The 12,672-nt window shown below is 48.1% G+C and overlaps 1 protein-coding gene across 2 annotated transcripts; it reads left to right on the forward strand.

Annotated features, from left to right (window-relative positions):
• The first annotated feature begins 134 nt into the window (after positions 1-134).
• Positions 135-12,173, forward strand: LOC111963125 (RNA polymerase II-associated protein 1). Of its 2 annotated transcripts, none has more exons than XM_070443320.1 (25): positions 135-230; positions 995-1,169; positions 1,458-1,606; positions 1,709-1,801; positions 1,957-2,140; positions 2,352-2,516; positions 2,604-2,807; positions 3,378-3,493; positions 3,593-3,691; positions 3,775-3,876; positions 3,955-4,122; positions 4,215-4,394; positions 4,556-4,690; positions 4,819-4,989; positions 5,173-5,330; positions 6,108-6,278; positions 6,420-6,615; positions 7,650-7,759; positions 7,955-8,150; positions 8,389-8,526; positions 8,924-9,066; positions 10,285-11,056; positions 11,254-11,430; positions 11,646-11,702; positions 11,827-12,173. In XM_070443320.1, the coding sequence occupies exons 1-25, from the start codon at positions 147-149 to the stop codon at positions 11,974-11,976; spliced, it is 4,293 nt and encodes a 1,430-aa protein (XP_070299421.1). In that variant the 5' UTR covers positions 135-146; the 3' UTR covers positions 11,977-12,173. The 2 variants fall into 2 exon arrangements, with proteins under 2 accessions (XP_070299421.1, XP_023842128.1); XM_023986360.2 differs by lacking the exon at positions 135-230 and adding an exon at positions 384-486.
• Positions 12,174-12,672: the final 499 nt, after the last annotated feature.

Consider the following 12,672-nt stretch of genomic DNA (forward strand, 5'->3'; position numbering starts at 1 on the left):
AACTCAATTCGCCACTGAATGCCTTCTAAAGAACGCAATTTTTAAAAACGTTGACAAAGGGAAAAGTTTACAAAACATAGTCCACTCTATTCGTAACAACTGTTTGTTTTGGAAACAGAACTGTATTGAGATCAAATGTTTCTTCGATGAGAAGATTGGTAGAATGTCGGCCAAAATCCATATTCTCCCACTGTCGACCACTGGGCTTCCTCTCATCACCATATTTGGTAGTGAGTAGAAACGTCAACCGATGCTTCATATTTATACATCCAGTGAAAATCTGTCTCATTGTTCTAGCTGTGTTATTACTCTATTCTAATGCATTCATGGTGGAATTTCTAATAACTTTTATTTTGAAGTCGGGTTTGTGGGCGTCACACTTTCACAGGAAGTAACCGCCCCCTTGTTAGTGGATGTTTTTGAGTTTTGCACTCACGTTGTGTACATTTTTCTGTGAATTATAACCCAGAGGATTTCTTACTAAAGGTGAATTCAACAAATACATTGAAATACGTGTAGTTTTTTAATGTTTGGCATTGCAACGGTCCCATATAATAAAGCAGGAAATGCTCCGGCTGTAGCTAGCCAGCAAGCTAACGCCAACTAGCTACTTTGGCTAGCTAGCTGAGCACTTTGCGATCATGAACATGTGATGATAACTATTAGCTAGGTTTTCAAGGCACGATCTCTGTTTATTAGCTGCTGGATCCTTGCCTGTAAATTACAATGTTCTTGAACAGCTAGCTAAGATAGTTAACATTCAAATTGCAGGAGAGGTGTTGCCATGATATGGTGTACCATTAGGTGAGAGACGATGAGAATGTGATTGGTTGAAAGCTTAGTTAAAATGTTATTTTCTGATGTGGTAATAGTATAATATCACAGCCCTGTACCTAAACAAAGTAATACATAGCCATACACCGTATTGTGTGATACCCCACTATGTTTACAGATCGTCAAATCCTTTTGTCTAAGATGTTCCTTTATCTGTAAGGTGATGATACGGCGTCCCAAGCCCACGGACTCGGAGGCTGACCTCCTACAAGAGCAGGAGAGGTTTCTTTCCTCGGGGACCCCATCCACTGTCAATGTGGTCCGACGGCCAGACAAGAGATCAGGAGACTCCAAGGGGGCTCAAGGAGACCAGAGAGATGTGGTCACAATCCAAGGTTCATAGGCTGTGTTTACACAGGCAGCCCATTGCTGAACTTTTTTCCACTAATTGGTCTTTTGACCAATCACATAAGATATTTTTTACATCAGATCTTTTTCAGAGTTGGTCTGATTGGTACATTTWWAAAAAAATCAGAATTGGGCTGTCTCTGTAAACGCAGCCATAGTAACAGTCTGTCATACGCCTTTTTGTAAGATAGTTGATTGTGTGTAGCGGGGAGCCCAAACACAACTTTAGGTTTTCTGATTGTTAATAATATGATGCTGTGCATCTCTTTCTTCAGATCTTCCAGATGAGCTCCCCACTCTGACTCCTGCACCTCCCAAAAAGTCTCGCCTCAAAGTCGATCGTGTTCGTTTCGAGGATGAGGACCCAGAGGAGAGGTTGGACAGACATGACACGCACATCAGTGCTGTTCTCTCTAAGATCATTGTGAGTGATACTCTCGCCATCTAWCTCCTGCTCAGCAGAGCCACACACAGTTCTGTTTGTGTCTCAACAACAACTCCTACACTTTCGCTTCTCTTCCCTTAGGAAAGGGACACTAGCACTACACCAGTGTCCTCACCAGCATTCACAAGCCTTGCTTTTCCTAAAGTATTACACCGGCCTGAGATGGAGAGCATGGTAGGAGCTCAATTGCTCAGTTTTGTTATGAGGATCAATCAGTTACTACAGAATTTACTTCATACTAAATGTGGTACAATTAATCCAGAATGGTGCTTCATAAGTTATGGATAAACACACAAACTATTCCTCTAAACTATGCTATGTTTCACTAGGTTCCAGCTGCTGGTGAAAAGAGGAGCATTTTTGCCCGACAGATTGCAGCACAGAGAATAAAAGAGGGAAATACCCCTTTATACTTTGCACCAGAATCCAGGGGTCAAACATCTGGACCCAAGGTGCTGAACCTCTCTCCAGAGTCCACCATGGAGATGGATCAACCTCCCTCTAGACTTGACAGTAAGTACCAGAGTTCCAGTAATTAATTTCATAAAGTTGAAAAGAATGTATTCCTGGCAGACAATAATTCGTACTTTGATGTCTACTCTGAAGGCACAACTTGGCTTGCACTGAATGGGATGTCCTGTTTGTTTTTGTACTGTCCCACTTGCCAGCCAATACTAAACTGTTCAGTTGGGAAAACTTGCTCATGTCTCTCTTTTTCTTCCAGGATTCAGTGCAATGGCGGGCCCCAGGCTGGTGTCTGGCCAGGGACTTGGTGGGTCAGACAGTACAGTAGAAATGCTGAAGATCCAACAGGAGAACCAGGCCAAACTACAGGCCATGTCTAAGGGCGAAATCCTGGAGGAGCAGAAAAGGCTGCTGGGTCAGCTAGGTAGGCACATGTTGCTATTTGAGGATTGTGTGCTGTGTTTGGTAATGTGAGCCTTTTAAACCTTCAATCATATTGTGTACCTCTCAGATCCCAGACTTGTTGACTTTGTGAGGTCTCGTAAGGCACAGGGAGCCCTAGCCTCTGCCCCACAGCCTTCCAACTCCCAGGATGAGAGACGCAGGGAACAGCGTCTACAAGAAACCGTCATGATGCCAGATCAGAATCCTCGGGAGGTAGAGATGGAGAGAGAGGAAGATGAGGACGAACCGACCCCCCAACCGCCAATGAAAGGTAGAAGACATTTTACAAATGTGCTGTAACTCCATTACGAATTAGCGAGAGAGCCTGCCTCTGCACTGTCAGTCCAAGCACACCTGGATGTCTGCCAACTGTTTCCCCTCTCCTTTCAACTAATTGCACAAGTCATTTCGTATTGCAGAAAAAAGACGCCTTGGAGCTCCGTGACTAGAATACCAGGGCTGAACACTGATTTAAATCTGCCTGATTAAAAGGAAGCCGGCCAAATTCAGATTCACTTTGTGTAGTGGAGATCGTGGGGGAAAGCCCAAGACATACTGTATGAACATAGAGGAAGAATGATTGTCCGTTTCTGGACCACAGTGCGTGCCTACAGTATTTTGGATTGTTTTCAGACAGCATTACAAGCTTTTATTATCCATTACACTGATAGGAGAGAAATGTACTACTGAGGTGCTAGAGTAACTCTAGATGCATTCGAGTCACCCCAAAACATGGTTTCCATTCAGATCTAGATCATTTTGGATATTTAGCCCATGAAGTGCTTTACAAATAGTGCTAATTATCGTACTAATGATGCATTACCACCATGTATCTCTCCAGAGGAGGACCTGCCAGTCAAGCCTCAGAAGGAGTGGGTGCACATGGACAAGCTGGAGCCAGAGAAGCTGGAATGGATCAGGGACCTGCCTGCCCCCAGACGGAAAGGAACCAAGCAGGTACTAACTACTGTTTACACGGAACACGTTGTCAAGAGATGCGAGGAGCTTGTGTGTTTGTCTCATCTAGTGACTATCACTGTGTCTCTGTGCTGACAGGCCATGCAGGCTCGCTTTGACTTTGCCGGAACCCTGATCCCGCCTACAGAGGACCTGCCCACCCACCTTGGTCTTCACCACCACGGAGAGGAGCCTGAGGTCAGCATAGTGCACGAACACACATCTCCTGGAAGTTTTTCCAGAGAATWTGCCTGTTGATGTCTTCTCTCTGTCTCCCTCAGCTGGCTGGTTACTCCCTGCAGGAGCTCTTCCTTCTCTCTCGTAGTCAGGTGATCCAGCAGCGGAGCCTGGCACTCAACACTCTGGCCCACATCCTCACCAAGGTACTGCCTGTCAATCAGTTCGATCACATCAAAAGACAGTTGAATCTGCTTTAACATTGGAGATCGGTGTTCCTGTAGGCGCGGGCTGGCGAGTTTGCAGCCGCTCTCAGAGGCAGTGTGGTGTCCACTCTGCTGGATGCTGGCCTTCTCTTCCTGCTGCGCTTCTCACTGGACGATAATGTGGAGGGAGTGATGTCCGCCGCCGTGCACGCACTCCGAGCCCTCCTGGTGTCCTCAGACGACGAGGTAAAAGACCTTGCACACAGTGCACTTTGTATCATCACCACTAGAGGGTGCCATGGTAAAAAAAATGGATCTTTGTCCCTGTCTTGTTTCAGGATTGTCTGGACAGCACTCTCTCATGGTTCCGTGGGCTGGCCTCTTTTCCTCTACTGCCCACTGCTCAGGAAGAGGAGGATGAGGAAGACGAGGGGCTGCCTGAGGTCATGAGAGAGACGGCTCAAGAGAAGGAAGAGAAGAAGACTGATCATGACGTGGCCAGGAATGATGTCGTTAAGGTGACTAGAGAGCAGACTGATTAATCATCCCAACACTCCATTATCTTTCCACTATCGCTCGCTCTGTGATTCTGCACCTCAATGTCTTTGCACCCTGTGGRGTAGTGCTAGGGATAAATGCATTGTGTAAAGCTATCGGCTGTGTTGTTTCTCTGTCTCAGGGTTTACTGAGGATGAAGCTGCTTCCTAGGCTMCGCTACATCCTCGAGGTGATCCGCCCGTCACCCAGGGTGGTCCAGGACATGCTGGGAGTCCTGATCCGAATCGCCAGACACTCCTCCTCTGCAGCCACTCAGGTAACATCAACTACACTGCCCACAATTCCCTCTGGCATATCTCTGCCGCTCTCTGGTTTTATTAGCTATAAGCCTCTTGACATGAGTTAACATTTGTAGTATGACTACTATCTGGACTGTCACTGCAGGTCTTGGACTGCCCTCGTCTGATGGAGACTGTTATGTCAGAGTTCCTGCCCTGCTCCTGGACAGTGCCCGCCTCACCCACGCCCCAGTCTGCATACGGACTGCCCGTGGCCAATGCCATGAAGCTGCTACGCGTCCTGGCCACCACTGGAAGGCACGCCTGTGCCAGGCTGGTAAGTTTGGAGAGAGTTTTCAAACCCAACTGCCAGCTTACCTCATGTAGTAATGCTACGCTTTCTTCTGTTGGGTAACTTCAATGTGATGGAGTGATGCATAAGTGTTTTATGATCTTGATGTGATATATGATCTTGTCTAATAGACTAGTAGAATGAAGTCACCCTGACTGTGTTCCCCAGCTGAACTCTCTAGGTGCGCGGGAGCGTCTGTCTCGTCTGCTTGCCCCAGAGCCCAGCGAGCTGCTGCTGGAGCCAGAGGAGGCCTTGARGGTCAGCACTGAGGCCTACCGGCTGTGGGCCGTTGCAGCCAGCTACGGACAGGCCTGTAACCTGTACACGTGAGTCACTGGTCTTCAAACGCCCAAACAATCACCTACACTGAGTGTACAAAACATTAGGAACACCTTGCACGCGCTCAGAACAGCCTCAATTCGTCAGGGCGTCGAAAGCGTTCCACGGGGATTCTGGCCCATGTTGACTCCAATGCTTCCCACAGTTGTGTGAAGTTGGGCTGGTTGTCCTTTTGAGTGGTGGACCACTCTTGATACACACAGGAAACTGTTGGAACGTTAAAAAAACAGCAGCGTTGCAGTTCTTGACACACACAAACCGGTGCGCCTGGCAGCTAATACCAGACCCCGTTCAAACGTACTGAAATCTTTTGTCTTGCCTATTCACCCTCTGAATGGCACACATACACAATCCATGTCTCAACGCTTAAACATCTTTCTTTGACCTGTCTCCTCCCCTTCATCTACACTAATGGAAGTGGATTTAACAAGTGACATCGATAAAGGATCATAGCTTTCACCTGGTCAGTCTATGTCATGGAAAGAGCAAGGGTTCCTAATGTTTTGTACATTCAGTGTATATCTCTAGGCTCCTGGGGGATGGTGGGGCCGTAATAAGCCATCTGGACACGCTGTGTTAAAAAAATATTATTCCTCCTAATTTCATGTTCAAAGGTATTGCTTAATACCACAGACAACCTAGATCAGATGGGTATAATTGCTTGGTGTTAGATTATACATGGCAGGAAAAGCTGYGTCAAAAACAAGTCTGTCCCTCAGGGTGAATAGTACAGCAGAACATTTTCTTCCCTCTACCATTACCAGGGACCTGTACCCCATCCTGGTGAGAGTGTTGCAGTCTGCCCACCGGTCCTGGCGCCCCTCAGACCCCCTGTTGACCCTGGAGCTCCACAGGCTCCAGGCCCTCCTCACTCTGCTCACACACGTCACACACACCGCTGGCTGCCATCAGGAGCTGCAGGCTGGCCTGGTCAGGTAACACACACTCTGGATCTCTACTACTTCTAACTATGTTCACTTCTGCAGCTTTGAYGTGTTTCATGTGACTCCATCATGTGCTGCTTTGTATTGATAGCCATTGGATTCAACAGTGCCAAACCTCTACTTTCACTACAGTTCCCAGGGGGCCGAGTGTCCTCCCCCACCCCCGGTGAYGTGGGGTCATGTGACAGGTCTGCAGCCCACAGTGCTGGGGCTGCTGAAGGGCTGTGTGAGAACCCTGGGGGAGCCAGTCCAGAGGGAGAGCACCCTGAGACTGGTGCCGGCCTACCTTGTCTACATGGGGGCCTTCTACTCCCAGCTCTCCATCCAGGTGACTGTATAAAAACTATAGCAGTACTCAACAAGGGAATTAAAAGATCAGACCAGAATTGTTTCTAAATAGTTCTAACTGCCTGTTCTCGTCGTCCTTCATCAGTACAGATTGGAAATAGGCTTCCAYTACAGTGCTGTGATAAAATATTTGCCCCCTTTCGGATGTTCTGTTTTCAGATCTTCAACCAAAACCTAATATTAAAGGGAACCTGAGTGAACAAATAACACAATTACATACTTATTTAATTTATTTACTAAACAAAGTTATGCAATACCCAATTCCCCTTGTGAGAAAGTAATTGCCCCCTTACACTCAATAACCGGTTGTCCCACCTTGAGCTGCAATTACTGCAACCAAACGCTTCCTGTAGTTGTCTATCAGTCTCTCACATCGCTGTGGAGGAATGTTGTCCATCTCTTCCACGCAGAACTGCTGTAACTCAGAGACATTTGTGGGCTTTCAAGCATGAACTGCTCGTTTCAGGTCCTGCCACATCTCAATCRGATTTAGGTCTGGACTTTGACTAGGCCATTCAAAAACGTGAAATGTCTTGCTTTTCAGCCATTCTGACATAGACATGCTTGTTTGTTTAAGATGATTGTCTTGCTGCATGACCCAGCTGTGCTTCAGCACGCGGATGGAKGGCCTGACATTCCCCTTTTAGAATTCTCTGATACCGAACAGAAAGGTGCTTCCAGGTGCTTTTTGGCAAACTTTAAGTCTACTTTTTGGACGACGTGGGCCCCCGTTGTCTGTCGAAAACCAAACACTGCATTCCACAGTAAGAACCTCATACCAACGGTCAAAAATACTTTGCTGCCTCAGGACTTGGACGACTTGTCATCATTAAAGAAACGGCTGTGTATCGGGGAATGTCAGGCCATCCATCCATGAGCTGAAGCGAAGCTGGGTCATGCGGCAAGACAATGATCCAAAACACACAAGCAAGTCTACAGCAAAAATAGAGAAAATCATTGGCCAGCTCATTGCTTTTACTCATCGTCTCTAATCTGGTGTGCCAACCCTTTCAGAGCTCGTTCAATCCAGTGGAGTGTCTGCAGGAGCTGGAGATGCTGACCTCAGAGGTTCTTCTCCCTCTGCTGTCCCATGAGGCTGTTCACAGCCTGATTAACAACCTCAAGTGAGTCCCATCTACTTAGAAGCATAGAGCTACATCTGTGGTGATTTACTCCTTTACTGCAGAGCTTAATGGAGGGGATGTTGCTCTTTCTGTGTGGTTGGGCCTTCTCTGTCTAGCCCCTGATCCAGTGCTGTAGGATGATACTCTGGGAGTGTGTAGTCTCTCTGTTGTGATCTATCTGTGTTGTGTTCCCAGGTGTAGTTCGGCAGTATGTAACCCTCAGTCCTGCTGCCCCGGCCCTGAGACCATCCCCAGTCTGCCTGGTCTGCACTGCGCCGGGTGGACGTCTGCTGGGGGTCTGCCTGGACCCAACTCCCCCTTCCCCCTCATTACCTCCCTGTGCTACCTCCTGGACACCCTCACCAGCATCCACAGAGGCCTGGTCCGCAAAGTACGTCCTTATGAAGCTGTAGTTACTCTCTAAATGTGACTTTTATCTGTCCGGTGTAAACAACAAGCTTTTAGTGTTGTTCTGCGTGGAACGGAATGAATATCTGTCGCCATCTAGTGGTTGATTCTGAGATGTGTAACAAACAATTCACATTCATGTCTTTGTCTTCTTACCTTACAGTGGGCTAGTGGGCCCAGGACTAATCTCTCTCCTATGTTCTCTCTCTCTCTCTGTTCAGTTCAGCTCCCTCCTTCTCTTTGAGGCTGTGCTAGGATACCTGCGTGGCTGTGGCCAAGCCAAGCCCACCCTGTCTCACTGGGTCCTGCGTCATGAACACCACCTGCTCTACCTGCTGCTGAGGCTGGCCTGTAGACTGGTAGTGTATAGAGCCCAACTTCCATCACTCAGTCTTAGGCTAGTCTGTGTACCAGTCTGTTTAGCTATCATTCCACTCCTGCCATTGGCATTTGACCCGGAGTACAAGGAGTGGAATGTTAGCCAAACAGACTGGTACCCATCTAGTCATTCAGGGTCATGCTGTTTATCATCGCCCAGTAGGCTCATCTTGTGTTGTCATTGAGTCACTTTGTATCTCAGACCAGTGATTCTGTTAAGAGGTGCATATGTACATGTTTATGCGTCTGATGTCTCCGCTTGTTGTCCCTTGACAAGTTCCTCCGTTAAATATTTCACATACAGATAGTTTGCCATGATCATCTTTGTGTGATTTGGACATTTTGGATGAGTTACCGTTTTGTACTCAATGCTTGCAGGTTCCAACTGACCCAGAGGTGGCCAAGCATGCTGCCCTGTTTCACCACGTGTCTCTGGTAATGCTTCCCTGGCTATTACCTGGCAGTGAATACCTGGCCCATGAACTCATGGCCACCATGGTCTTCAACAAAGACTTCATACCGTGAGTCTTTTAGTGATACTGTCTTCATTACTCAGTAGGTCATAGGTTCGAAGCCATTAGACTAGAGGTAGAAGTCTTCCCAGAGGCAATGAAGCTTCTTTTTTTTTTAATAATTCATTTTTTCAAACAATATCACATTTCATACAGACATGATATAAGACAAGGTAATGAGGTTTTCTCATTTCCTTTTTGGCAAGTTCTGTTGAAAGCGAATGCTCTCACGAGTGTTGTCTATGGAATTAGGAAGGTTCCCCGGGGCAAATGTACATACATGGTGGCCTCTCCTCACAGCAGGATTGCCAACCCAAAAGGAGCTCTCCTCCAATTAAGTTTCATAAAGCAGAACTTAAACTCTGGAATTCCAATGTAGTGAAATATTTGTTGTGTTGAGGTGCAGGGCCAGAAGATACATTGTTGTTGAAAGAGGAGATGTACTTCAGCCAGGGTGGTTTGCGGTGCATTAACGTATGCCCAAATGTGAAATGTTGGCACAACACAGGGGGGAAAAAATGGTTGATTCATTGCAAATGTATGTAGTTTATGGTAGTGGTGGGCTGCCCGTGGGCATTGTGTACCCTATGCAGTAGAGTGGTTTATGTTTACACAGCATCTGTTCTGCTAAGCACACAATTTTTTTTTAAATTCTTGAAACAAATTCTGACATTCTGTTTTGTTTTTACATTTCCATTGTCTGGATCTAATTTGTTTCAGGAATAAATGTGAAGCAGGTTTTCAAAAGGTCACGACTAAGGGCTTTGATCTCAAGTCCACATGAAGTGCACTGTTTTTTTCCCCTCAGGATGGGACTTTGGGTTCAAACAGTGTTTGAGCCCAGCTCAAGTATATGATAGAAAATAAATATACCTAATAAATAAATATAACCCTGGTCTGCTATGCAGATGGACTATTTAGAACACATGGTAATCTCTTTTGTGTTTTGTCGGTGTTGTTGAGTGAGAGGACTATGACTAKAAATCCTTTCCAACGGGATATTAAGCTATGTCATGCTAAGCCATCTCGCATTATATCGAGGTTGCACCAAATAGTAGCCTCCGGAGCTATCTCCTGACCTTTTCACTTTAAGTTAGATCACTGCTCTATAGCTGGTATTCCTCTGATGCCACTGCCAACCTGCCTCATTAGTCTTCTTGTAAAGGCCCTATTGTATTTGAACTCAGTGCTGTATAGCTCAACTATTCCATTCTCCCTGTCTTCCAGAGAGGGTCAGATTGGAGGGCCCGAGGCTGCAGAGATGTCTGAGCTGCGGCTCCAGGAGTGCTCCGCCCCTCCCCTCCAGACCCTGGGTCCTCTGCTGAGGGAAGCCTGTGTCCAGCTGCCCTCTGTCCGGGGCTGCTACCTCTCCCACCTGGCCCACATGGAGCCCTCTGTCCTCTCCTCCAGGGACTTCCACTTGGGCAGAACGCCCTGGCTCAACACCCAGCTCCTCCCAGAACTTTCTGGACCCTCCCTCCCCTCCGATTGGCCCTTCCTGCCACTCGTCAGCCTGTACGAGCAGGCGGGTGCACCGGACGGAGGGGGCCTGCAGGTGGAGTCGCTCCCTGCGGGGGCAGTGCAGTCGGTCACACACTGCCTGCAGTGGCTGCTGCTGCTGGAGGTCTGGAGGGAGGATGCCCTCAGGGTGGTGCTACCTGTAGCCAAACTGGCCCGTCTGGCTTGTATCTTCCTGTGCTCCAGTGATCTTTTCATGGAGAGGCCTGTCCAGAGGCTGACCTGGGCTCTCTTCAGGCTGCTCACCAGGCCATCTCAGCTGGAGGCTCTGGACCTCAACTCCCCTCCTACAGGCCTGGCCTCCTTCAATGACCTCTATTCTGCCCTGGTGGGACAGTTTGAGGCGGTGTCATTCGGGGACCCCCTGTTTGGCTGCGTCATCCTCCTGCCTCTGCAGAGGCGCTTCAGTGCCACCATGAGGCTGACTCTGTTTGGGGAGCACGTGGGCCTGCTGCGCTCCCTAGGGGTAACACTGGAACAGGTGAGAGGGAGGCTGGTTAGCACACTGGATTGAATGTTGCGGTAGAGAGCACAGGGTACATTATTGTGTAGACAGCCAGTAGATGGAGGTCTTGGGGCTCTTGTCACTTGCTGCAACGTTGTGCCATTTGACAATGTGTCTAAAACATGTGACATAAAGAGAGGCTAAATGAGCCGCTCTCTCTGTGTTCCTCCTAGCTGGCCGTCCCTATGGAGAGGTTCACGTCACCCCCGGAGGACTCTCTCCCTCTGCTGCGCCTCTACTTCCGGGCGCTGGTGACAGGGACACTGAGGCTGTGCTGGTGTCCTGTGCTCTACGTGGTGGCTCTGTCCCACCTTAACACCTTCATCTTCTCCCAGGACGCAGCGTCACAGGTACAGAGCACGTCACAGGCCCAGGCTGTGGGTCAGTGTTGTTGAGCGACACGGATGACAACTGGGTGGCATTGCAGTTCATAGAAAGGTCCCACTGCTCTTCGGGGTTATGCAATTTCAGGGTGATTTGGAATGGATCTGTACTTTGAATAGGAACACTTTTGTAGTCTTCTTTTGTGCGCCCCCTCTGAAAGGCTTTTGTCTCCCCTCTCCAGCAGGTGGAAACAGCCCGTCGCAGCCTCCTGAGGAAGACTCACTACCTGACTGATGAGGTACACACTCACTCACCTTCCCCCGGGGTCTTCCATCTCTCCACTGCTCCTTACTCCTTCCCCACAGCCTTCTTATCCTCCTGCCATTCCTCCTCTCCCCTAACATCTGTCCTATCCTATCTAGGTGTTGAGGAGCCACCTGCTGCTGTTTAGGCTGCCCCAGAAAGACGCTGAGCTGGGCTTCAACACTTACGACCAGCTGCCTCCCATCCGGCAACGCAGGCTGGAGAGTGTTCTGGGGACCCAGGGGATGAGCGATAGCAAGGGGGAATGAGGACAGAGAGGAAGGGGGGACAGATCGTGGCTCTCATTTGGAGCGCCGTGGTCATGCCAAGGGTACCAGGTCCAAGAGGGCTTTACTGGAAACAGTGCATAAGGATAAAGAGAATGATGTAAAGGTGCCTGGAATTGTTTGTCAAAACTGCGACTGTATTTTGAATAAAGATGCTTTTGTATGTATATGTAACTTCAGCACTGTTAGAGAAGTTAATTTGTCTTTTATTACATTTAAGTCATTTAGCAGACGCTCTTATCCAGAGCGACTTACAGGCGCAATTTGAGTTAAGCGCTTTGGTCAAGGGCACATCGGCAGATTTTTCACCTAGTTGGCTCGGGGATTTGAACCAGTGGCCCCACCGCTCTCAACCACTAGGCTACCTGCGGCATAGCTTTGGGACACAACATCGGGAGTCTGTGTATTGGTTGGACTCCCTGAGTTGTGAATCGTTCTGGTGGGTCGTGACCGAGAATAACCCTACCACAATATAGGCGACTACATCAACAACAACAAAAATCCTGCCAACGAAGGCATTTGTATAATCTCTATGAACTCTACTTACCAGACATAAAGTGAAATTACCCTTGCTATCAAATAAACGTCTCAATCCAATTTTTGTCCGAACCACACCATATACTCGTGAAGTGCGTGGTCTAATGGCAGCTTGGTGTCTAACTCAAGGAATATGGTGCT

The sequence above is a fragment of the Salvelinus sp. IW2-2015 genome, linkage group LG4q.2, assembly GCF_002910315.2.
Source record: "Salvelinus sp. IW2-2015 linkage group LG4q.2, ASM291031v2, whole genome shotgun sequence".
In the NCBI taxonomy this organism is placed as follows: Eukaryota; Metazoa; Chordata; class Actinopteri; order Salmoniformes; family Salmonidae; genus Salvelinus; species Salvelinus sp. IW2-2015.